At 47.9% G+C, this 27,328-nt stretch overlaps 1 protein-coding gene across 2 annotated transcripts in view; it reads right to left on the bottom strand.

The window, feature by feature from the left end:
* Positions 1–27,328, bottom strand: part of LOC119455303 (protein zwilch homolog) — a 90,356-nt gene that overhangs the window by 21,358 nt on the left and 41,670 nt on the right. For both annotated transcript variants that reach the window (XM_049668694.1, XM_037716702.2), the window contains exons 8-14: positions 19,009–19,080; positions 17,667–17,760; positions 16,513–16,665; positions 16,240–16,319; positions 4,566–4,722; positions 3,725–3,890; positions 1,573–1,671 (exon numbers count right to left, since the gene is read on the bottom strand). In XM_049668694.1, the coding sequence (XP_049524651.1) occupies positions 1,573–1,671; positions 3,725–3,890; positions 4,566–4,722; positions 16,240–16,319; positions 16,513–16,665; positions 17,667–17,760; positions 19,009–19,080 (821 nt within the window). The remainder of the gene's footprint in view (positions 1–1,572; positions 1,672–3,724; positions 3,891–4,565; positions 4,723–16,239; positions 16,320–16,512; positions 16,666–17,666; positions 17,761–19,008; positions 19,081–27,328) is intronic.

Raw genomic sequence — 27,328 nt, 5'->3', positions numbered from 1 at the left:
ACAAATCGGAAGTGATGCAACAGTGACAAGCTTGTGGAGATTTAGGCAAAGTCAGCAATTCATGACAGCAACACAATGTACTACATAAATCTATTTAATTTTTGGCGTCTGCGCAGCATGACCTCTACAAGATGTACACATGTGAGTCGCAGCTGATCTCGTCTACACATAAGCAAAATGTAAATATCAGTCATCATAATGTACATAATGTTACATTATGTTACAGTTACCTAATGTACATAACAGTCATCATATGCTGATTTAATTTTTATAACTTTTTTCTAAAGCATTTTAAGATGTGTCACAAGCTTTTACTGGATAAACTAAAACTAGGCCCTAATCACCTAATGCGGATTTCATTGTTTCTTGCTGATTGTCCCTGAAGGTACACAAATTAAATAAATAAACAAACTATACCTCTGGCTTATGGGGTGAGGCTACAAACGATTCAGCAGCGATAGCGTGATGTTTTAGCTATATGGTTAAATAACGACCCTAGAATTCCATTCCGATTCTATAGTTAGAGTGGTTATCCGAATAGAGTGGCTATGCTAACCAACACTATTTTGTATAAGGCTAGGCCAGTAAGGCCTTTGCGCGAGAGGACTCGAAAAAAACCTTCTTTAGCCATGCAACCATACAAAATGGTCGTCATAATCCATACCACTGAAGTACAATGCCAGTGGGTGTGCTTCTCGTCATGCCGGCATTCTGAGGTGTCTTAAACCGATCAGGGCGCCGTTTACGATGTGCAGCAGCAGTTGCCTCGCATGCTGTGTCAGCGCAAGCACGTTGCCCCCGTGTATTCTTAGAGCGCCATCTGAGGAGCTTCAGCACAATGCTTAACCTTGCTATCGCTCTCGAAGCTTTGCCCTTCGGACGAAACTGGACATTTTTTTATTGATCTCAACTAATTTACCACTAAGGAACTAGATGCGGTTGCATCAAAATTACATAATGTATGAAACTTGACATAACGTATTTATTCGAATATAAGGTGAGGTGTTTTCCCAGAAGTTTAACCTCGATGTCAACGCCCCCCCCCTCCCCCTAAACGCAAATTTTACCTTTAGGTGTGGCTTCACAGCAGTGAGAATTTCGCCTTACAGTACACTGGCTTTACGGCAGCGCGCGGTGTCGTGCGGTGAAGACACACTATAATGAGAAATTCTCGCTGCTGTGAATCCACACCTAACGGCAAAATTCACATATAAACCTGCATTCCGCGTGTTGAAGCCCCCCCATTTCATGGTCGCCATTTGGCATTTTGGCTGTGTTAGTAATTCAGTATTTCAGGCGATTCCTGCCGAGCATTGATAATCCTACTCTGCATCGCCTTATATTGCTGTGCATACTCAAGTTTCCTTTTTCTTGGGTCCCCCCAATTGCACCCTCGCCTTATAATCATGACTGCCTTATAATCGAATAAATACAGTAATGGAAAATAATGAAACTAATATTAATTCAAAGTAAATATAAACAATAAGAATAGTAAATATATAAAATAAATAAATGATAATAACATTGAACTGAACTGAATTTCATTGTGTCAGAGCAGAAAGAGATGCTCACTTGTCCAGCACCACACGAACAAGGGGAACTTTCAGCGGAAACCTGAACTTGTGGATGTACTTTCCGCGTTCACAGTTGCTGAAGTACTTCAGGGCTTCCCTGGAACAGAAGACCACCAGCTGAGCACGGCATGTGTTCCTAATGTACATGTTGCAAGCGCTAAACAAAGGGACTAAAGAAGCACTAAACGCAGAGAAGCAGGGACCTAGTTTTGCCCCTGCCAACATCCCCTCCCCTTGAACCCAATTTGCATATGCACAAACACACACACACATGTTCACATGCCTGCATGCACACACACTCATAAACATCATCATTGGTTTCCTTAGATTTTTGTTACTCTTGGGTTGATGACAATTTTTTTTATTGCGATAGCGATCATATGAACATTCCAGGCAACTTCTTGCCATCGCCGCCGGCGCTGCCGTGATGTTCTGTATAAAGTCCAAGTGCGAATATGTGTCACCTGCTGTAGGTGTGAGTGAAAACTTGCAAGGGTGAGCCTAGACGTATGGTGGCTTGATGCAACGGTGGAAGGTGGGGAGGGTGCACATCGTCTTCCCACGCATGCAAGGAGGAGGAAAGGGGTCAGGTTAGTACGCTGTACTCCAGCTGCGACGGCAGAGTGCAGCTGCGCACGTCCCATCCGGGAGGCAATCTGCGTTGGGTTCGAAGTCTAGCTGGCCGGATATAGCCGGCGGCTTCGTGTGTGCTGCGTTCTCGTGCACCTAGCTCGTGTTAAAGCGAGAGGCAGCACGAAAGGGAATTCGCTCGCCGCTGCTGCCGCTCTTCATCGGGCCAGCGTTGTGACAGCGAGAGTCCACGGTCATGGTGTGAGATGTGTTGTGTTTGCCTGTGTGTGAGAATGTGCTCGTTAATTTAGCTAGTAAGCGAATGTTTACAGCAGCTTATGCAGCTGATAACAAAACTAATCTTAATTCATATAGCTTCCCAATAATTTGCTATCGCAATCAATGCTCGCCCTGATGGGCGAAACTATGACTTTTTTTTATTTTTCATCATCAGCCTATTCATGTCCACTGGAGGACGGAGGCCTCTCCAAGCGATATTCAGCCACCCCTGTCTGGCTAATCCACTGCCACCATCAACTGGGTTTCCGTTACCACAGTGGCCATTCTATCTCCCTACTAGGCCGCTGGTTATGCGCTGTACACATCACATAACCTGTCTAACTCCACTTCTTGCTCACAATCTCAACTGGAACATCACCTACCAGCATTTTCTATTTCATCACAGCCATCTTCCTGTCAGTTAATGTTACGCCTACTACTTTCTGCCGCATAGCTTGGTGCATCCTAGCACACGGCAGTGATGGAACACCCTTATTGATTTTTGTTGCAAGAAATGAGAAACACATGCACAACACATGAAGGCAATCAAACTCATGACATCGTGCCCAGAAGAACATCAAGGCAATTGAGCCCCTCTGGTAGGCAATAAATATTCGATACTGACACAAAAAGCTATCTGCTTTCAAGCTAGAACACTAATAAATGAATTTTGAGGTTTAACATTCCAAAACTGCATAGTTGGCCATAAGGCACATCATAATGGAGGGCTCCGGATAAAGTTTTATCACCTGGGTTTCTTGAAAATGCACCCAAAGTACACGAGCATTTTGAATTCCACCCCTGTCTGGAATGTGGCTATTGCACCCAGCAGAAATTGAACCCATGGTCAACAGCGCAATGATATAGCCACTGAGCTGCTGTGGTGGGTAGACCGCTACCAACGAAAATGAGAGGTCGTTATTATGATGAAGACGTAACAGGTACAGCCCAGAACATGGGCTCCTGCCGTTTCTTGTATGCTACAATACGCTTCCTAAGGTAAACCTACAGTCTGCGTTTAGTCTTATTTGAATTATTTTACATTGTTGTAAATTTTTTTGTTTGTGTGTCATTTGCTGTATCCAGGAGGGGGGGGGAGAGAGCCAGTCAAGCTGTTTACAAAGCTTTTTTCCTCTCCTCCTCCATCGATGATGGAAATAAAGTTCAAGTTCAACAAAGGAACCAGCACGCAGACACCCGAAAGCAATACTGGTGCTCTGACAGGGCACTCCAACAAAGCCATCGGCCTGTCATAGCAATAGCGCATCTGTCGGTTTGAGAGGAAGTGTGCTGCACTGTACCTGGTGTACCCGCTAAGGTAGTGAATGGGGAGGTGCAGGTAGGTCTTGCACAGCATTATCATGTCCAGGACCGCCTGCAGCTTCCACAGCTCGCCGAGGGCCTCATCCGATTTGGTCGGGCACACAAGGAAGGGCACCAGCTGCTCCTGGCTGGCCAGCTCCAGACCTGCAGCAGACGACACGTCTCGCATTGGCACACGCACCAACACTGAAATCTGAACTGGTTTGATGCGCATCCATGTTTTGCTAGTTTTGGTTTCAAGGAGGCACCGGCAACATGGCCGATGACCATGACGTGGCAATGCTGGCGACATATAAAAGCCAACATATTGCTATTTCTGCTTGGCTCATGCAGACGGAGTCTGAAATTTCGGTCGTCCTTATACATTAAGTCAAAGTGGCCAGTGGCTGTGTTGCAAAGCCGTCCGAATAATCGAGCATGTCTGAATTATCAATGACTGCAGTTTGTGCTCTTGTTATGTTATTCGTTAAAGCCCCGAAATGAAAGCATTTGACTGCTCTAGAGATGGACATACACATACAACAACACGAGCGTTTCGTCCCCGTCCCTAGCGCAGTCAAGTGCTTTCGCTATGTGTGACCAACTAGCTCACAATTCACGATACTGTCCTAAAGGTTCTGAGACCTGGGTTTCACTGCTGCTTTGCAGGTCAACAGAGCAATGAACATGATGACAATTACTGCAATGCTACATATGAAAAAAAGTTGCTTCCCCCAAGGCCATTCTAGGAACTAAACTGCCACACCTGTTACACCACCTTCTGCTACAGTTACAGAAGTGGTGCTGCTGGTTGTGCGGGAGAGAAAGCAAGCAACTTACCGACAAAGATATTGACAAAGTCTCGCTGCAGTTTCTGGAGCCCGATCTCAGCCAGCATGCGCACCGGCATCAGCCCCCCCATGGTACCCTCCGGCCGGAAGTGAGGGCTCATGTTTCGCAGGTAGGCACCCACCGTGGTTCCGTTCTTGGGAACAATCTGCACCCAGTTGGAGGGGTCTGTGATACACCGCTCTTCTTCACACATGACATGGCATAAGACGTTAGAGCTGAACAGGAGCATCTGTTGACCGCTTAAGAGGGCAAGCAAATGTACTCACCCACACACAAACGACAGCACCTCCCATTTTTATGCGAGCACTCGAGTGATAAGGTGGGGGGGGGGGGGGATTTCTTGCAATTTTATGTGTGTTTGAGTGCTTTTACGTGTGTTTGAGTGCTTGAGTGTAGTCGGTGTTTTCTTCTGCTCTTAAGGTGTTACCAAGATGGATTATGAACTAGCAAAGCTATAAGTTCTTCCAGGTGAACAAGAACAATTACACAAAACACTTTGCAAAGAATGAACAGCTACAAAATTTGTAAACTGGAGTATGTAATGGTTCCGTTGTTCAGAACAGCTTTTTCTTTTTTTTTCTTTCCTTATGTGCTTACTGTTATGTTTGCAAAGGGAGGTGCCAAGCATGGCCGGCGGTCCTGAAGAAATGACACACATACACAAGTTCCACACAGTGCCCAAATGACCAATCGACTGTGGTGTGGTGTGGGCTTTTATACCACATAATGGGGCATCCCCTGGGGCCGTCCAATAGAACAATATTAGCAAAATGTGCAACAATTATGTGCTTCCTTTATCTGCTATAGCATATATGAACTGTGCACAATGTTCTGTACAAATTATGAGTTTAGACGTGCTAAATGAGATGCTTGTATGTAGCAACTGAATACAGTTAAACCTGCTTATAACGAACCTTCATATAACGAATTACTGGATATAACGAAGTTTTTCTATTCCCTGCCATTACTCCATAGAAGCACATGTATTTGAGACCTCTACGCAACGAAGTGGCTGCGGGAGACCACCTCAAAATAACGAATTTTCCTCACCGACAACCCAGAGATTTCGTCCCAAATTTTGTCATTTTTGCGCGAGCAGCAACTGGAAGCACCTTCTCCACCGCGACAGAATGCAAAGCGAGCACACGTGTGTGTGCGTGCGAGCGTGTGCGAGGTGGGCCTGCATCCCTCGGCCCAGCGATCTTGCTGCCGCGGGTGTGACCTTTCCCCCTCCCTTCATTCAAACCTCATCCTGCCGCTTGCATGCAGCTGGCCTAGCCTGCCAACCGGCACTCTCCTTTTCCAGTTGATGTTGCCGACAAACGCTGGGGTGAGGAATTTAAGCGCCACTGCAGAAGCGAGCGAAGTGACCTTCGTGCTGTTGTCTATCGCTTCAACGCAGACTGAGCTCCGAGAACCCACAGCATGCACAAAGCTACGAGCCGCCCACGCACCTACACTGCCTAGACTCTGCCCCAATGCAAATCGCTTTCAAGATACGGCCCGCGCGACCCGCCGCACAGTACGCAGTTGATGCCAAAGTACAGTACAACGCCGCCCGCTATCCCTCCCCCCTCGCTGGTGCCTCGAGCGCAACGGAAGGAGGCGGGCTTCCTTCCCTGCTTTTCTTTCATGCGCGCATGAGATAGACACCGTCGTCGGCTCCCCTCGCACGTTTTCACTCGCACATACAGCACATGGCGCGCGGCCACTGTGTTATCGCCCTTGGACTTTATACGGGACATCTATGAACCAAAACCAATTTCAGGGCCACAACGCGTCATAGATACCATCTTTAGATAGCAAATACGGATCTCAAGGGCCATACTTTTGCTGGCGGAAACCCAAAATACGTCATAGTTGTCGCCTCCAGCACTTTAGGCGGCCAATGCCATCGTCAAGCCACCAAGCCAAGTGCCATGAAAAGTAAAAATGGCCGCTCGGGCCGGCGCGGGGTGGCAGTTCGCAACGTATGATGCGGGAACGGTCCCACAGTTGCGACGCAACAGCGGGGTTACCAACGCATTGGGTTCTATGGGAGTTGTGCCGGGATCGGCGAAAACGACGTAACGGCCAGGAAAACGCAGCACCTGGGAACATAATAGTGAGGTTCTACTGTAACACTGTACGACGCTACGATGCCATCGTGACGCTCGCTCTTGGTTTCCGATGCCTCACGCTTGTGCGAAACGAGACGCGTCCACGCATCCAGTACCTGGTCTGACATTCTAAGGATGAGTGCTTCGACGAAAACGGAAGACGGGTGTGCGTTACAATCGAGGGCGCGTTAGAATCCAGTAAATATGGTAAGTGTTTCTTTTCCGAATTTTCATGCTGAACCTGCATATAACGAAATCCTCTTTATAACGATGTTTTTGTGGAATTTTTGTCAATTTCGTTATATCCAGGTTCAACTGCTTTGTTAAAACCGGCATTGTTATAAGTGGGTACTGTACCATTACATAACTCTTGTGGCTGACTAAACACAGCAGCTATGTCACGAATGCCAGCCGACTAAAGACAGCGGCAAGTTGCATGCACTAGAAACACATTTGTAATTAAAGAAACGTAACAACGAAACCATAAAACAAACACTGCAACCACATCAAAAAAAACCTATACAATATGTATACAGTCCTACTGCAAAGTCCTGACCGTTTGGACGTCCTAGCTCAATTGTGTCAGTCTAAGAGAAATCACCATGACACACGTAGGGGACTGACAATCAAGGGCGTAGCCAGGGGGAGCAACCCCCCTCCTCCGAAATTTTTTCGTGCTGGCATGCACCGCCATCCAAAACAACCACCGGCGCCGGGAATCATTCTGGATTTTGTCTACAATGTCTTTTTCGCACTCGAAAAGACAGTTCGGCACGAACATTGCAAACTGGTAACAAGGCTGGCAGTACTTGTAAAATAAATAAATAAAATAATAAACTCAGGCTGGATTTCATGGCAACGCCCTTGCACCTGGAATCACATAACGCAAGAAGCCCCATCTCAGCACAAACTTCAAGGGCTTTTCGATAGCGAGCAGGCGTGTTGCAGCATCTCGCAGCAGTCGCGGAATCTACGGAGCGCATGAATTTCAATTACGAAACTTTATGGGTATAAACTTCTCATAAACTTTTGACGCGAAAGGTGCACTGACATTTCCAAAGGCGTGCTTTACATTTTCAATTCTGGAACTTTATGGGTTTAATGTTCTTATAAACTTTGGCCAACATGCGCGCACTGGAGCCCTCGTATCCAAGCTGTTCCAGAAATGGAAGCACGTGCTCACAATCTTCCACACGCATGAAAATACTAAATATCACCGTGAATGTCAGCTGGCAGCTGACAATTTCCTCCAAACATATTCAGGAAGCGCGCCTAATGTGATCGATCAGCTGGACCAGGGCAGGCAAAGTAAAATAAAACAGGAGAAAATTAACGACCTATTATTGAGGCAGTTCTTTTTCGCGGGCGACAAGGTCTGGCTCTCCGTGGCCATAGGGACAGTGGTCCTAAAAATTTAAGCAAAGCCCCCGCTGAAAATACTGGTATTTTCAGAGTGCTTCTTCACATGCGAGCTGATTGTGGAGATACCTATCTGAAGAACCATTTGGAAAGTTGCCCCAGTAATGCCTCGTATTTAAACCCAGATGTACAAAACCAAATTATAGAAATTTGCGGTGAAATTATCAAAAAAAGCCTAGATGCAAAAATAAACGCTGCAGGCTGCTTCTCCATACTTGCTGACGAAACGATGGATATTGCTGGAATCGAACAGCTTACTATTTGTGCAAGGTACCTAAACAAGGACGCCAACGACATCGAAGGAGTGTTTTAAGGTTTTAGCACCGGAATAGATGCCCGCTCTCATTGCGACTGCAGGTTCTATGTAAATGTGTACAAACTGCTGCGCAGATTCTAGATTCTAGTCACACTTCCAGTGACCACTACCAGCGCAGAGAATATATTTTTTTTAACAAGGGATTTCTAAAAAACTACTTGCACTCTACAATGTCTGAGGAACGCATGGTTAGGCCGGCGCTTCTATACGACCACAGAGACGTCGGCATCAACATGTCCGAAGTCAGTGACCGCTTCACTAAACTTCCCCGCCGAGTTAAGTTTGTCCTTAAGATAGCGAAGCAGCAGAAATCAATGCAAGTAAAAAGCTGTTCCTTCAGATCCATAAACTCATAATTATGAAAACGTATGACTGCTCATTAGCTTTTAAAACCACAGAAATTTTCGCTGTTTATTCTAACAGTTAGCATCATGATCAAAATTATCATGCAAATACAAAAATTACAAGGACACCAATAACCAATTTCGACCGACCTTTATCATTGAAAGTCCGGCCCACGCAGCGTTTCTCAACACACTCGGATATTGGGTAGTTCAACTTACCAGATCATCTGTGGCTTTCGTTTGGCCTTTTCTTTCCTTTTTAGCTACCTGCTTTTACTTCTTTTTCGAACCGAAGCAATAGCCTTCTTCAATTTTGGGTGAAGAATAATTGTTGCCGCTCTGCAGGCGGTTAAATTACACATTTTCGTACTGATTTCTGCATTATTCCTCTATTATTCTACCCATATGGTGCTGTCGCGACTGCCGCATGGCTCAAGTGCATATCACGATTTCTGCGATCATAGTTTTGTTCTTGCCTGGATCATCTGTCTTTCTGTGTGCAAAGTTTACTATCTGTGACTGCGCAACATGTTTATTTGTCTTGTTTGACGCATTATATACAGTGACGTTTGCTTAAATACGTAGATTTATTGGAGACTTATACGTATTTTTAAATATCTTGTTGCGAGGTTTCGTGTATACAAGCAGTGAACTTCGTTTCCAGCGACACTTTTTCGCCCTTTAGCGATTTGTATCTTCGCATTTGTATATTCCATTCTATGCATTACTAATGTATATTTTGCAGAGCTCCTGCTTTTTATATGTACTCACTGTTGCGACTATAATCTCAGTGTAATTACAATACACGACTGGTAACAGCTGCTCCTGCGCAATCTATTGCAACGAAGGACAGCGTCATTGAGGTTTTTCCCTGGCCGTTGCATATGTACAAAAATGTAAACAAGGTTCTTGAATGACAAAGATTCATCAAAATATTTGTCCTCAACTTGTTCATTTCATGGCCTTTATGTTTTTCATATCAGCTGCATGCACTGCTTTGCTGGTTTCGAACTGATAAAGTTCTAAAGTTTGTGTGATATTTTCTTTACTCATTAAATATACAAAGAAAACGCGGAAGCATTGATACCAGTTATTTCTGCCACAATTTTTGGGACATACGAATATATTCTTTGATGAAAAAATACATATTTGACTTGACAGTGCGTAGCGTTCAGTAATTCGTTTGCAGCATCTAATATACAATGGCATTGGCAATGGCAATGCAGTTATTATTCATGTATTTGATCCCTTGACAAATTCTATAAGAAGGAGCCCGCACTGCAAGGTGAGGCCCCCCCCCCCCCAGAACAAAATTTCTGGCTAAGCTACTGCTGACAATCAAATAGGTAGCCACCGTTGCACAGGGTGGGGCTCGGCAAGTGGCGACGTGTCCTTGGGCGGCCTCCGTGGCACAGGACGGGGCTGCAGTTGGAACCTGCTCGGGTACTGTGATGCACCGTCGCAGCACTCTAAGGGGACGGCAGGCTGGTGTGTTGCCAATGGGTCCCCTCTCCGAGCCAGGTCTTCACCCGCTGGTGTCTCCAGAGCGTGGCTTCCACACTAGCCAAAGGCCTGCCACCTGAGCACATTCTCTTTTTCTTCTTTGTCCTTGTAGTCACGTGCCACTTCCTTGTAGTCGCGTGCGACTTCTCTGTTCTCTTCTTTTCGGTCACACGCCAGTTCTTTCTGGTATTTTCTTCCCACTGGCGGCAACATAGTCTTCGCAACAAATGCATGTGCTTCGCCTCTCACTCATTCGAAAATAACACAGGAATAGCTAGATCACTTCAATAACAAAAGACAATGTTGTTCTCAATCAAGGAGCAGATTCAGGCTAAGCTCAGTCTACTTCTCTTGATGCTGCTCCATAGCTTGAGGCCATCATCATCGTCACCGCCAGTGTTATTCAGCAAATGATAGGGATACAGCATTTATATGTTCGTGTTACAATATTATGTTGCTTCTTTCACTACATTGTCTTTTCTGTACGTTTTCACTACATAGCATTCTGCATGTTGTTACATCAGGAAATGTCATGTTGCTATACGTTATTTCTGGACCACATCAGGCTGAATAAGCAACCTTTAGTCCAGAAGACCTTCGTTCAAGAAAATAAAACTGAACTGAATTGAAAATTTCATCCAGTAATTTTTCAGCAGCAGTAGCACATGGCTCGACCAACAAAGAAAATTCATCTGTGGCGTGCCTACGATTGCGTCACTATTCTCACTGTCTCCTCTTTGCATGTTCCTCCGAAGGTCTTGTCTAACATGTGTGGTGTGACCAAAGCTTATATAAAGTCAACATTCAACTTGAATGCATTTGCCCTCCACTGGAGTAACATGGAATCACCTCATGAGACTTTCTCTGCCAAAGAGATCAATTGTTTCCAAACAAGAGATGGCTGCTGCTGATTGAGTCCATTTCATTGGTGCAGTTAAGCATCCAAAAGCAGCCCAGTAGCTGTGATAGACGCTGCAGTAGGATTGATTTTGACCACCTGAGGTTCTTCAATGCACAGTCAAAGCTCGGCACACGTGCACTCTTGCATCCATCCTCATCGAACTGTAGTCATCACGGCTGGGAATAAAGCCTGCAACCTGCTCAGCAATACAACACCATAGCCACTGAATTGCTGCAACAAGCAGGGCAACAAGCAGGGCACAAGTGGTGGACAAGAATGTCTCCTACTGAATGTGAATATTGCAGCAAACGCAAGCGCTTCCACCACCGCGCAAGAAGCTCATCGTGACACCACTGAGCATGAGCAGTACGCAGATAATTGTATGGTGCACACTGTGGGCACATAGGTACAGTATATTCTCATGTAAGCACTGCACTTACTCTCTAAATTTGGGCCGAATTTCGTTGGCACGGCCCACACATGTGCAAAAAGTTGGAAGGCGATTCAACCTCTAGTTGAAGTCGATAAAAAACAATGTTTTCCTAGGTGAGTTGGGGTGTATGAACCATATGATTTATTGTGAGAGTTGTACTGGAGTGACCGCATTCCACTGACGTCAACTAGAGGTTGAATTGCCTCTCAAATTTTTGTCGCTAATTATCATCACCATAGTAACCATCAGTCATCAGCTTTGCCACATTTTTAGACTTCACTGTCCTCGGGATCGGCCCATAGAAGAGGCTAGAAACAGACATTAGAAATAGACATATCCAATACGGAAAAGTGGTGGCAATTCACCAAAGAAAACGTTGTCTTCAAAAAGCAATAAAACTGTAGTGTGCTTTGGAAAACCAATATGCCTGCTGGAATGTGTGACGACCTTTGAAAGCCTTTATTTTAGCTTCACCTACTACCACATTCGTCGCCACTGTCACATAATCACAGAGGTAGAGCAGCTGGTGTCTGGTTCACCGCAAGTGTGCATTACAAGATGAAGCCATCTTCAGACCTCAAGCCACATACAGTGTAGACCGCTTATAACGTAAGTCGCCGGAGTTGCGATTATCTGTACTATAAGCGGTACCGCACTATAACCAAAACAACGATTTTCAAGCCCTGCACGTATGCAAAACATGTAGACCAAGCATGTAGACACGCTTTGTACTATCGCGATGTAGCCGGTGCTCTTTAAGCTCGACAGCTTTGCACCAAGTCAAAATGAAACTGTTTGCTGCATGGCTGTGGAAAAAAATGCGACCGCTATCGTCATGATTATGAACGGGGACTTTACGGTGCTGAAGGCACACGCCCGACGCACGCACCGAGTCTGGACGAATTAACTACCATTCGCTGCAACAACTGCAGTCGAAACCGCGGTCGCTATCTATGCGATCATCCATGGAGACTACATACGCAGTTTTTTAGGCACGCGGCCGACGCGCGTACTGAGTAAAAACGAAACTACTGTTCGCTGCAACTGCTGTGGAGAAAACCGCGGCCGCTACCGACACGATCGTGGATGACAACTACGCAGCTACGAAAGCTCGCGGCCAACGCGGTGTTATGCGCGGCGGTAAACACAGGAATACAGGCTTTAAAGACACAAATAGGCTCGAAGTGTTCCGGCATTGCTGTCATTCACTTATACGATTTCATGTGATGGCTGAGGCGATGCGGACTCCGCCGCTTCGTTTCGGTTGGACGCTAGCGCCGTTCTTGCTCTTTTGTGTCGCACATTTGATGCGCTCCTCGCTCACCGAGCTCCGAATGTAGTCCGAATTAACTGATGTGTGGCCAAATAAGTTCGAATTAACGAGAGTTTGATTGTATTGAATAATGCATACGCCGGCCGGCAGCACGCACCTTGTCGAGAAGCGTGCTCGCTGCTGCCCTCGTCGGCGAGATTTACCCGCGGAAGCCGCATTATAACCGGTATTTTGTCCCACGCGGCTGCACTGTAAGCGGTAAGCGTATACATGGAGCTTTATGAGAGGGTAAACGGGAGTCGGAAAAGGCCGCGTTGTAGCCAATTCTGCACTATAAACGGCTACGTGTGGTCTATACTGTATAAGGTTGGGTGATGAAAAAATTAGGGAGTTTTCACATGAAACGATAGCGCCCACATGTCAACATGTCCGCTTAAAATTGGTACATTGCAATCAATCCCTGCTATTACAGTTAAACCTGGATATAATGAAATTGACAAATTCCCGAAAAACTTCGTTATAAAGAGGATTTCGTTACAGTGGAATCTCGATGATACGAATCTCACGGGGTCATGAAAAATATTCGTATTATAGCCGAAATTCGTATCATCGAAACACAATTAAAACTAACTAAATTATGGGGGATGAAGGGATCAGATCGCGAAAATCGCCAGAAAATTTGATTTTTGAAAACCACGCGTTTCGGTATCTGCAACGCCTAATCTACGCTGTATCAAAATGGTTTGGCTGAAAACGCACTAAAAGTGGCCGAAAAATATTTATTCGTCAGTGCGCATGGCGAGAAAACAGCTTTAAATCGCGCCAGATAACCGCAATTCACGGAGACATATCTCGTATTTCCCGCCACCGAGCGCCGCCATCTTGGTATCGTTCGAAAGCTAAAAAATTCGCCGTTCCGCTTCTCAATTCGTCTGTCGTCGCCATCTTGTAACAAACGCGCAAACTCAAAAGAAGTGCGGGTCTGCGATAGGTAGTCACACTGGCCCATCGATGAAAGCGGGCTTCCGATTGGCTGCCGTGCTGAAAGGAGTCTCTCGATTGGTTGCTGCTGTGGCAGGGGCAAGATGGCAACCGCAGTTGTCTGCTTCGTAAACCACGCCGGCGTCTTCACTTGACACGCAGAATTCGCATTACTGAGAGCTCCCAGGTTAGTGATGGATCGTCGCTCGTTGGAGAAGAAATTTTGGACGAAGCACGCCTTCGGAATACGGAAGCGCAAGCCTCCTACGGCAAGAAAAATACGGCGATTAGAGGGAGAAGCGGAGGAGCACCCGACTGAACGTGCCGCGCTATCTTGCACCGTGTGACTCCAGCAGCGAAACCGACAATCACCCTGTGCCACCGGCACCGATAACACAGTCGACGGAAGACGCGCCAACGGAGGCTCCCACGCCTCGGCGTACCGCCGCGCGAATCAGCTGAGATCGTATCTCGGTCAACATAGCTCGCTGCGACTAGGCAAAATGGCGCAAACGCAAAGAACGCGGCCCGAAGCATAGCAGCCACTCCGTCCGATGGGCGGTCGCCGAAAAGGAGGAAAAGCACAAAAGCAACAAAAGCGCCACCGCTTCAAACTCTTCGCGCCCAGTCGCGGCCTCTGCGCCGTCCGCGCCTCCGAACCAAAAGAGAAAGGGAGAAAGCACGTGACCGTCGTTCTCTTTCGCGGCCGTCGGTGGGGCGGAGTTTATTCGTATCAACCAACGCGGGTCGAAAATCGATTCGTAAGAACCGTACTCTAGCACGTTGCAAAGTAATGGGGCTCGGCCGGGACCGCGGGAAAATTCGTATCATCCGGATATTCGTATTAGCCATGATCGTATCATCGAGATTCCACTGTATATGCAGGTTCGCCATGAAAATACGAAAAAGAAACGCTTACTGTATTTACTCGATTCTAACGTGCACCCGTTTTCCATGACCAAAAGTGAGGAAAAAGAATCCTTTACAGTACCGCGCACCTCATGCTTTCATACAGAAATACAACTATCGCTCAAGATTTACTCCCAATACACTAAAGTTGCGATGAACAAAAAAGTCCCAGTTTCGCCCGAAAGGCGAAGCGTCGATTGCGACAGCAAATTAGCAGACAACTATACAAAGTAAGGATAGGTTTTATTGCCCGTATAAACTTGTAAAGATTTGCTGTTTAACTAAATTGTTAGACTAATGCCTAAGCACACGTACTACAGCACATGGTCGAAGCTACAGGAGCAAGGCTCGAAGTGCGTAGGAGGCAGCCATATTGAAATGCTGATGGCTATATGGTAGCGCAAATTTAGGGTCGTACTCGATTCTAACGTGCAGGCAATTTCTGAACCAATTTCTTTTTTTTCCTTCGGCAACATCAACTGGAAAAGGAGAGTGCCAGCTTGGCGGGCTAGGCCAGCTGCAGCAAGCGGCGGGATCAGGTTTGAATGAAGGGAGGGGGAAAGGTCACGCCCGCGGCGGCAAGATCGCCGGGTCGAGGGATGCAGGCCCACCTCGCGCACGCTTGCACGCACGCACACGCGCGCTCGCTCTCGCCTCGCAGTCGCTGTGAATCTGAGCGCGCCAAACACGACACCGCGGCTTCGCATTCCGTCGCAGCGGAGAAGGTGCTTCCGGTTGCTGCTCGCGCAAAAATGACAAAATTTAGGGCGAAATCTCTAGGTTGTCGGCGGGGAAAATTTGTTATTTTGAGGGGGTCTCCCGCTGTCACTTCGTTACATAGAGGTCTCAAATACATGTGCTTCTATGGAGTAACGGCGGGGAATAGAAAAACTTTGTTATATCCAGGAATTCGTAATATGGAGGTTCCTTATAAGCAGGTTTAACTGTATAATTCCATTTCATTTTAACATACAATAAATGTAGTCAGCACAATTGCGGTAGATGTTTCTAGAGCAGAACTCACTGGTGCTACCTCTCAACACTGTTTGCTCTCCACTTTACATGATAGTCTGGCACCCTCTATGTCTGGGGCCTCATACTCAAAATCATGCACAAACACCATGGCACCACACGAACTCCGAAATCCCCGGCAGAGTATGGTCGTTGAGATCACCAACGCAGCTACCTAAGAATGCGTGTTCATTGTAAGTGACTTAAAATGCGGATATGTGACACCCCTTCAGCTGCCATTTTCCCTACAGCTCTTGGCATGAAACACAAGTTGCAAGGTTTTTAGAAGGCAGGTGTGACAAAGTAGATTGCTCTGTGTCTGCTTTCAGTTACTCTTCGAACTTTTAAAACATAATGTTCATGCGAGTTATCAGTGTGGAAATGTGATTTTTATGCATGGATAATACACCAAAATAAGCCACATTTTGTCTTCCTGCTTCTTCTGACAGGACAAAGGTGAGGCCATCACTTACCAATGGTCTAATATCCCCAGCTTGCACAGCGTGAAATATCATGCAGAACCCTTCCTTGAGCTCCTGGTACGTCCCACAGCCTGTCACAAGGAGAGAGGGTGAAATCCACAAATGGAAAGCCAGCTTCAGCCAGTAGGAAACTGTTGAACTTGAAGTTACGTTCATTCAAGTGAACGAATGAATACTAAATGAAGTTGTATGAGAGTCTATCAGAGCTCGATTGCGGCCAACCATTGGCCGGAATCTTGAGGGTAGCGTGACACGATGTCGTACCTGACATAGCGTTCCACATCTCGTCAGTGAAATCCACGGACTGCCGCTTGCTCATTACCACTGTCTCAATGTAGAGGTCAAAGTCCGATGAGTTCCAGCCGACATCTGGAAAGGGCGTCCCTGATTTTCCTCGATAACTGCCCTTACGGGATCCTGCACATTGGCATGCAAAAAAGACAAATAAACACTGTTAACATGTGATGAAAGTCTACGACGGAAAGATCCAGTAGGACCTCAGTGACTTGTCATGAAAAAAAAAAAGAAAAAAAAAAGAAACAGAGGAATTTCGTACAGATTTTTCAAAACCTTGGAAAATACGTCCTCATACCAGCCAAAATTCGTATCACTTTCACAGGCCACAACCACAGCACCAAAGTAAAAGTAAGACATCCTTTTTTATTTACAATCATTACTTCCAGACAAAACCATTGGTGGCTTCCTGGCCAGCTCTTCCCACAATGTCATTGATGAGACCCTTCCGGAATGTACAAAACTTAACGCTCATTTCTCGAACAATGTTGCCAGCCATTCCCTGCACAGTGCAGTGGCTGCTTTAAAGTGCTCAGGTATTTATTTTCCAGGATCATAGGAGACAAAGATTTCTTATACTGCCATTGCAAATGTACAATGCAGCCACAGTTCCCTGACAGATATCTCACAGCGGCTCAGAATTTTGTATCATCCACTGCAGCCTGGGAGAGAGAGCACAATAGTCATCCCAAAATAGAACGTATTGCATTTGGTGCATTCTGGTTGAGTTTTCAAAATTCCTATCACCCCAAAATTAATATTGATGGTGATCACATCGTCGCAATTCAACTGTATAAGGCAAGATTGTAGGGAATGTTTTCAGTTCTCTCAGCCATGAGCACAAAAAACCAGAAACAGGGAACACATCAAGTTTTCCATTTTTGTCACTCTCTTGTGTGTTTCTAACAGTTCTGAGCTAGGCACCAGAAACGGCTGACACATGTTGGAAAGACAGCATCAGAGTGTGACATGCTATCTCAGCTGGTTAAAGTTAAATTAATTAAATTGCGGGGTTATATGTGCGAAGCAATATGACATGATTTTGAAGTGAACCAATGAAATGGCAAAACGAGAACACTGCAGTTGGAGAGAGAAGCAGCTGCAGCAAATGGCAGTGCACTGACCTTGCAGCAGCGTTTTCACCTTGTCAATGAGAGTTGGCCCATTGAGATCCGGTGCCCACGCAACTGCTCCCGTGGTCAGGCACTCGACAAGTTGCTAGAACACAAGCGCACAGTAGTCAGCCAGAAAATGACGAAACTGTTGCTTAAGAAATTGTGGGGTTCAAGATCCAAAAACAATGCATAGGCTATGGAGGCGCACACTAGGGAAGAGCTCCAGATTTATAATTTTAACCACCTTAACATGCAACTAAACATGACATAAGTATGCAAGCATTTTGCGCAGTAATGCTGTGACGGTGGCTAGTTGGTAAAGCATCATGGCTAGACAGACTGCATAACAAAGCGAGCTGCTAAGTTTTAACCTGTTTCCTTTCTTATTATTGCGATAGTAATTACAGCAGAACCTCGTAGATATGATCCCTTTTTGTATGAATACAAAAAATGGCCCAATACAGTTACACTTATTTTTTAATGGTTAATGGTTCCCGGAAATCAAACTTTTGGCACCAACGTTCAGTATATCGTCTAAGCGTGATCGTATTACAGATTTTCCGGCCGCTAGATCCCACGTAAACAAGAAAAGGTGCGATGCACACGCGATCGAGAGAGTAGGTGCCCGCAAAGCCAGCTTCCACACAGCACTCGCCTGCCCATGTCACATGAAAATGCCGCCACACACACTCAGTGCTGTCGCTGTGAGGCTAGACTATGAATGCATGTGTCCTCTTGAACAAGGAATATACACAACTTGCAGCCAAACAAGACAAAAAAGTTGCCTTCTTTCAGCTGTAAAGACAACAGGGCCAGTGTTGGCCCTATTTGGTATATTTATGCTACCCTGGGTCAATCAACTTGCCCAAATTAAGTTGATGCAGTTGTCCTTGTTCATTTCATGCTGTTGCTGTGAGGCTAACTTAGAAATGCATGCACTGTCTTGACCAAGAAATACACTATAGCTTGCAGTTGAACAGGACAAAAAAGGCTGCCTTTTTTCAGCTGGGAAGACAACATGGCATGTTTCCGTTATCCTTATTCATATTGTCCTACGTCAGTATACCATTGGAATGAATCAACTTGTCCAAATCAAGTAGTTGCAGTTACTTTGTCCTTCCAACAAACCTTGTCTGCTGCCCAGCACTATATTTCTTTGTCTTGAATTTCAGTGCCCTATGTGCATGCAGAGAGCGAATGTCTGACATTTGCACTTGTGGCCAGCCTTTCTTTAACTAAATGCTCTAATGTGCAGCACAAGTGTAAGGCAAGGACGGGTTATGTAAACTCAGAAGCTAGATAAAAAGAGACATATAGATGTGTAAGTGAGAAAGAAAGTTTCTTTCCCCACCTTGACAAATTTCATTTCCTTGTACACAGATCTTGCAGGACTGCGCTCATTTCCAGGTAAGATCTGGACGTTCTGAAAGAAAAACAAAACCAAAAACATGTACAAACAGAAGTCGTTTTTATCACATTCGCAGCCTATGCAATTATAAATTGCTGGACAAAAACATGCCAATAACAGCAAAACCCCACTGTTACGTTCCCGGGTGCTGCGTTTTCCCGTCTGTTATGTCGTTTTTGGCCGGTCTGGGCACAGCTCCCACAGAACCCAATGCATTGGTAACCTCGCTGTTACGTCGCAACTGTGGGACCGTTCCCGCATCATACTGTCACGTAGTAGTGACGATGAAGCAAACAGTCGTAAAACTGGGAATGACGAAACTGATTCTTTATTGGGCGAACCTGTGCCCACAAAAGCAAGTTACACTTGAAGCACAACGATAGCGGCGAACACAGTCGGCGATCGTCGAAATCTGATCAGCGGCGAAACGCGTCGGCTTTTATACCTGAGTCATCGAAGGTTCCGGATTAATCCCTGATGCCCGCGTGTCTTCCAGAAAGTTCTAGACAATTCGCGTCGCTCATACAATCAGATTACATGGGCGTCGGTGACCACAGGCGACGGATAGAAGTATTGATAACGTCCGAGAAGCTTCCAATGCAGGCGCGTCCTGCGCCGAGCGATAACGTTTAAGATTTGTCAGCCAATGTTGAAAGCGGCCACCGGTGAAAGATAAACATGTGTACGTGTCAATACTCTCCCCTTAAAAAGCATCGTCCCGATGCTACAAACAAACACGAAAGCGAAAACAAAACCATGCGTAATAAACAAAATAACAAAAAACAATAACAACGTAACAAAGTACCCAAGTTTGTCAGCGGGCGTAGAAAGGCTTAAGACGCACCACGTGGATGACTTCAGGTCGTGCCCGGCGCCGCTGTGATTGCGAAATGCCGTCTGGCACGACCTCATAGTCCAGCGCGCCAATACGTCGGGTGATCTTATATGGTCCGAAATAGCGACGTAACAGCTTCTCGCTAAGTCCTCGTCGGCGTATCGGAGTCCAGACCCAAACACGGTCACCGGGCTGGTACTCGACGTAGCGTCGTCGAAGGTTGTAGTGTCGACTGTCGGTCCTCTGCTGGTTCTTGATGCGCAGTCGGGCGAGCTGTCGACCTTCTTCGGCACGCTGCAAATAGGTGGCAACGTCGAGATTTTCTTTGTCGGTGACGTCCGGTAGCATGGCGTCAAGCGTCGTTGCCGGGTTCCTTCCGTAGACCAGGTTGAACGGCGCCATGTGCGTCGTTTCTTGCACGGCCGTGTTGTATGCGAAGGTCACGTACGGAAGGATGGCATCCCACGTCTTGTGTTCGACGTCGACGTACATTGCCAGCATGTCGGCGATGGTCTTATTTAGGCGCTCGGTGAGGCCATTCGTCTGCGGGTGGTAGGCGGTGGTCCGGCGATGGCTTGTGTGGCTGTATCGCAGGATGGCTTGAGTTAGTTCTGCCGTAAAGGCAGTACCTCTGTCGGTGATGAGGACTTCTGGGGCACCGTGACGCAGGAGGATGTTCTCAACGAAGAATCGGGCTACCTCGGCAGCACTGCCTTTGGGCAAGGCTTTTGTTTCGGAGTAGCGGGTGAGGTAGTCCGTAGCTACGACGATCCATTTATTCCCGGACGTCGACGTCGGAAAAGGCCCCAGTAAGTCCATCCCAATCTGCTGGAACGGTCGGCGAGGTGGCTCGATCGGCTGTAGAAGTCCGGCTGGCCTTGTCGGCGGTGTTTTGCGTCGCTGACAGTCTCGGCATGTCCTTACGTAATGGGCGACGTCGGCAGAGAGGCGAGGCCAGTAGTATTTTTCTTGTATCCTCGCGAGCGTGGGGGAAAAACCGAGGTGTCCAGCCGTTGGGTCGTCATGGAGAGCTTGCAGAACCTCTGGACGCAATGCTGAGGGTACCACGAGGAGGTAGTTGGCTCGGAGAGGCGAGAAGTTCTTCTTTAGGAGAATGTCGTTTTGCAAGAAAAACGACGCCAATCCTCGCCTGAACACCTTCGGCACAGTGACGGTCTTGCCTTCCAGGTAATCTACAAGGTTCCTTAGTTCCGGGTCGGCTCGCGGTTGTTCGGCGAATTCGTCGGCACTGATGGGTCCCAAGAAAGTGTCGTCATCCTGGTCATCCTGTGGCGGGGGTTCGACGGGGGCGCGAGACAAGCAGTCGGCGTCAGAGTGCTTTCGCCCGGACTTGTAAACGACGGTGATGTCGAATGCTTGAAGTCTCAGACTCCATCGTGCGAGGCGACCTGAAGGATCCTTCAAGTTAGCTAGACTCACTTGTTGATGACATGGCCCAAAAACAAGAGCTCCTCGTATGCGAAGCGGCACTTTTCTGGCTTCAACGTGAGTCCGGAGGTCTTGATAGCTTGAAGAACTGTTTCAAGGCGCCGCAGGTGTTCTTCGAAGCTTGAGGCAAACACAACGACGTCGTCCAAATACACGAGGCAAGTCTGCCACTTCAAGCCTGCCAGTACTGTATCCATGACGCGTTGGAAAGTCGCAGGTGCCGAGCAAAGACCAAACGGCATGACCTTGAACTCGAACAGTCCGTCTGGTGTTATAAAGGCAGTCTTCTCCCGGTCCCTCTCGTCGACTTCGATTTGCCAGTAGCCGGTTTTGAGGTCCATCGGCGAAAAATACTTTGCGTTGTAGAGTCGATCCAAGGCGTCGTCAATCCGTGGGAGGGGGTATACGTCCTTCTTCGTGATCTTGTTGAGGCGACGATAATCGACGCAGAAACGTAGGGTTCCATCCTTCTTCTTCACTAACACCACGGGGGACGCCCACGGACTCTTGGACGGCTGGGTGATGTCGTCGCGTAGCATTTCGTCGACTTGTTGCCTTATGGCCTCGCGTTCGCGCGCCGAAACTCGGTACGGGCTCTGACGGAGTGGGCGGACATTTTCGTCGGTTACGATGCGGTGCTTGGCGACAGGGGTTTGTCGAACTTTTGACGACGACGAGAAGCAGTCCTTGTATTGCAGGAGCAGAGCTTTTAGCTGTTCTTTCCTATGCCTGGGAAGGTTATGGTTGACGTCGAAAGTTGGTTCAGGTACTATAGTCGTCGTTGCAGGTGCACTGGAATCCGTGAAGGCGAAAGCACTGCTGGCTTGTACTATTTCGTCGATGTAGGCGACCGTGGTGCCTTTGTTAATGTGCTTGTATTCGGGGCTGAAGTTCGTGAGCATCACCCTTGCTTTCCCTGCACGTAGCTCAGCTATGCCTCTAGCGACGCAAATTTCACGGTCGAGCAGTAAGTGATGATCGCCCTCGATGACGCCCTCCATGTCTGCAGGCACTTCGGTACCGACGGAAATCATTACGCTGGAGCGAGGCGGAACGGTGACTTGTTCTTCTAGCACTTTCAAGGCATGGTAACTGATGTCTGCATCCGGTGGTATCGCGTTGTGCGTTGAAAGCGTTACCGACTTGGACCTTAAGTCGATGACTGCACCGTGTTGGTTTAGAAAGTCCATGCCTAGGATGACATCCCTGGAGCAGTGCTGCAGGATTACGAAGCTCGCCGGGTAAGTGCGGTTGTTCACAGTGACTCGTGCTGTGCAGATTCCAGCCGGCGTAGGTAGCCTCCCGCTGTACGGATATCGGGTCCTTGCCAGGCAGTCTTCACCTTCTTCAACTTGGCGGCGAACGGGCCACTGAAGACGGAATATTCGGCTCCAGTGTCGACGAGAGCAGTGACGTGATGACCATCGATTAGCACGTCTAAGTCGGTAGACCGTCGTCTGGTGTTGAAGTTAAGTCGTGGCATCGGATCACGGCTGCGTCGGCTTGCTCCGCTGCTGCTACGTCGCGTCGGTAGGTCTTCTTTCGGCGGCGAAGTGCTGTCAAGGCTGTTGCTAGGCGGCGTGCTGATACCTCGTCGTGGTGATTCGCGAATCTTCTTCGTCGGCGGCGGAGGATCTTCGGTATTGCTTCGTACAGCAACCGCACCTCCATCGGTTGCTGCCTTTAGTTTCCCAGGTAAGGACTGGGAGATCGGCCCCGAGTGGGACCGGTGTACTGACGGCGATGGGGCGAGATGTAGCGGCCTGGTGACGGCGAGCGTGAGGGTCGTCGTGGTTGCCACTGAGCTCCGGCGAGGTAGTCGTCGATGTCACGTGGTCGCTCGCCAAGCTGTGGACGTGGCGCGTTGACGGCGAACCCTCGTAGGCCCATCTCGCGGTATGGGCATCGGCGGTAGACATGGCCGGCTTCCCCGCAGTGATAGCAGAGCGGGCAGTGGTCGGGGGCGCGCCAAATGTCCGTTTTTCTCGGGTAGCTGCGCTGGGCGACGGGCGGGCGTGCTGGCTGCGGCGGCGGCGCTGGGCGACGGAATTGCGGCGTTACGGGGCCCTGGCGCGAGCGCGGAGGGGGGCCTTGACGACGGGCGACGGCGGCGTATGTCATCGCTTCCGGCTGGGGTTGCGGCGATTCGGGAAGTCCTAGCGATTGCTGGATTTCCTCCCGCACGATATCGGCGATGGAAGCAACTTGAGGCTGCGACGACGGTAGCAACTTCCGCAGCTCTTCGCGTACTATCGCCCTGATGGTGTCTCATAGGTCGTCGAAAAGTCCTTGGACTTCGGCGTAGTGTGGCGTCGAACGGCGATTGTATTGCCAGTTGCGCATGTCCAGTGCTTTCTCGATCATCGTAGCCTCCGAGAGAAAGTCTTGGACTGTTGTTGGTGGATTCCGTACCAGTCCAGCGAATAGCTCCTGCTTAACTCCCCGCATGAGCAAGCGAACTTTCTTGTCTTCGGGCATAGCTGGATCGGCGTGCCGGAACAATCGAGTCATTTCTTCAGTGTACATACCGATGCCCTCATTCGGGAGCTGTACACGGTTTTCCAGCAAGGCTGCAGCTCTTTCTTTACGGACGACGCTCGTGAAGGTGCCCAGGAAGGCGGCTCGGAAGAGGTCCCAGGTTGTTAGTGAACGTTCCCTATTTTCGAACCAGGTTCTGGCGCCATCTTCAAGAGAGAAGTAAACATGGCGCAGCTTTTCGTCGCAGTCCCACTTGTTGAACGTAGCGACCCGGTCGTATGCCTCCAGCCAGCTTTCGGCGTCTTCACATGACGAACCGCGGAAAGTCGGCGGCTCCCTGGATTGTTGCATCACGACCGCAGATGTTGGCACAGGGGCTGTCATGGTAGCTGCTGCCGAGGTCATGACTTTTGTCCTCTTGGTCTTCTCAGGTAGGGGTTCGTACTCCGGTGGCAGGTTCAGTAGCCTGCGACTAGCTCGCTGGTCGGGGTAGGCGTCGACGTCTTCTAGACGGTGTGGGCTTGGCTCACGGCTGGACGGGGGGGTCCGGTACAAGGACATAAAAGCACCTCCACCAGATGTCACGTAGTAGTGACGATGAAGCAAACAGTCGTAAAACTGGGAATGACGAAACTGATTCTTTATTGGGCAAACCTGTGCCCACAAAAGCAAGTTACACTTGAAGCACAACGATAGCGGCGAACACAGTCGGCGATCGTCGAAATCTGATCAGCGGCGAAACGTGTCGGCTTTTATACCTGAGTCATCGAAGGTTCCAGATTAATCCCTGATGCCCGCGTGTCTTCCAGAAAGTTCTAGACAATTCGCGTCGCTCATACAATCAGATTACATGGGCGTCGGTGACCACAGACGACGGATAGAAGTATTGATAACGTCCGAGAAGCTTCCAATGCAGGCGCGTCCTGCGCCGAGCGATAACGTTTAACATTTGTCAGCCAATGTGGAAAGCGGCCACCGGTGAAAGATAAACATGTGTACGTGTCAATACGTTGCGAACTGCCGGCCCGAGAGGCCATTTTGACTTTTCATGTCGCTTGGCTTGGTTGCTTGGCGATGGCATTGGCCACCCAAAGTGCCGTGGCCGACACTTATGACGTATTTTCGGCTTCTTCCAGCAAAAGTATGGCCCTTGAGATCCGCATTTGCTATCTAAAGATGGTGTCTATGACGCGTTGCAGCCCTAAAATTGGTTTTGGCTCATAGATGTTCCGTATAAAGTCCAAGGGCGATAACGCCGTCGCCGCGCGCTGTATGCTGTATGTGCGAGTGAAAGTGTGCGAGGGGAGCCGACGATCGCGTCTAAATCTCGGGCGTGGAAGAAAGAAAAGCAGGGAGGAAGCGCAACTTCTTCCGTTGCGCTCGAGGCGCCGGCGAGGGAGCGAGGGGGGAGGAATAGCGGGCAGCGTTGTGCTCTAGCATCAACTGCGTACTGCGCGGCGGCGCGCGGCCGTGTGGGCCATATCTTGAAAGTGATCTGCATTGGGGCCGATCTGCGTTGGGGGCAGTCTACGCAGTGTAGGTGCGTCGGCGGCTTGTAGCTTTGTCCATGCTGTGTGTTCTCGGTGCTCAGTTTGTGTTGAAGCGATAGACAACAGCATGAAGGTCACTTCGCTCGCTTCTGCAGCGGTGCTTAAATTACTCACCAACGCGCGTTCCTCACCAACGCACGTTTGACAACGCGCGTCCACGCTCATCGAGTGTGATGTGTTCATGTTTGCCTGTGGGTGCTGAAACCATGCTTGTTAATATAGTTAATAAGCAAATGTTTACAAGTTTATGCGGATGATAAAACTACTATTCTTACTTTGTATAGCTGTCTACTAATTTGCTATCATAATCAATACTTCGGCTGTCGGGTGAAACTACGACTTTTTTTTACATGTAAGAATTAAAACAATATTGTGTGCAATTCAACACTACTCCGATTTCTCAATTTTTCCTGTTTCCTGGCTCTTGCGGTTTTTCTTTTTTTTTTTTACGGTCCCGTGAAAAACGTATCAGCGGGGTTCTACTGTATTGAGCTTCATTCACTGAAAAACAATCTTTTTGCAAATTCAACCGGCAAAATACAAGGCAAGAATTCTGAAAGTGTCTAAATCTGATTAATAAACGCAGCAATGTTGTTATACAGTTACACCTGGATATAACGAAATTGACAAATTCCCGAAAAACTTCGTTATAAAGAGGATTTCGTTATATGCAGGTTCGGCATGAAAATTAAAAAAAGAAACGCTTATCGTATTTACTAGATACTAACGCGCCCTCGATTGTAACGCACACCCGTTTTCCATTTTCGTCGAAGCACTCATCCTTGGAATGTCACACCAGGTGCTGGATGCGTGGACACGTGTCGTTTCGCACAAGCGCGAGGTGTCGGAAACGAAGAGCGAGCGAGTCGATGGCGTTGTAGCGTCGTATAGTGTCACCTAGTGTCAGGTTAGTGAAGTGAAGTGCAGAGACTTGCACAGTAATCAAAGAGTGGCGCTACCAGCGTGTTGCAAAAAAAAAAAAAAATGATTTTTTTTTTCCTTCGGCAACATCAACTGAATAAGGAGAGTGCTGGCTTGGCGGGCTAGGCCAGCTGCAGCAAGCGGCGGGATCAGGTTTGAATGAAGGGAGGGGGAAGGTCACGGCGGCAAGATCGCCGGGTCGAGGGATGCAGGCCCACCTTGCGCACACGTGCGCTCGCTCTTGCCTCACAGTCGCCGCAAATTCGAGCGCACCAAGCGCGCCGCCGCCGCTTCGCATTCCGTTGCGGCGAAGAAGGTGCTTCCAGTTGCTGCTCACGCAAAAATGACCAAATTTGCGACGAAATCTCCAGGTTGAAGGCGGGGAAAATTCTTTATTTCGAGGGGGTATCCCGCTGCCACTTTGTTACTTAGAGGTCTCAAATACATGTGCTTCTATGGAGTAACGGCGGGGAATAGGAAAACTTCGTTATGTCCAGGAATTCGTTATATGGAGGTTCGTTAAAAGCAGGTTTAACTGTACAGTATTGAAATTGTGTATAAATATGCTTCTTTATACTGAGATTCTAAATACATGGTGTTATTTGGACAAGAAGGTATAAGAAGTTCAATACTTTGTTATATTGAGATTCAACTGTATTATACTGAGAATGCTCTTGCCATCTCGAAATCCGCCAATACCGGCTGAACTTTCTTGCGCGGTAGCTGCTGATCACATTGCGAAGGAGAGAGCAACAGATTTTTTATTGTTTTTGACACAAGATTGCAAATCCCCTGCTGCATGCAGAGAATATTTGACTGACATGTTCACAGGAATGTTGTCTACAGATCAGCAACATTTTGTTACTCTGTTTGAAAAGTGTTTGAGGGCCCCTTTAACGAAGATGCACTGTTTGGGGTGCAGACAACACAGAGCGTGCACACAACACAGTCAGTCTGTGTTGCGTTCATATTCACAGCTATCGCAATCAACCCTATTGCAATAAGCACCTTTACCTACCTGTTTCACAAC

Source organism: Dermacentor silvarum, chromosome 6 (genome assembly GCF_013339745.2).
Source record: "Dermacentor silvarum isolate Dsil-2018 chromosome 6, BIME_Dsil_1.4, whole genome shotgun sequence".
In the NCBI taxonomy this organism is placed as follows: Eukaryota; Metazoa; Arthropoda; class Arachnida; order Ixodida; family Ixodidae; genus Dermacentor; species Dermacentor silvarum.
Note: the sequence above shows the minus strand (reverse complement) of the source record. Positions and strands in the feature narration are given on the sequence as shown.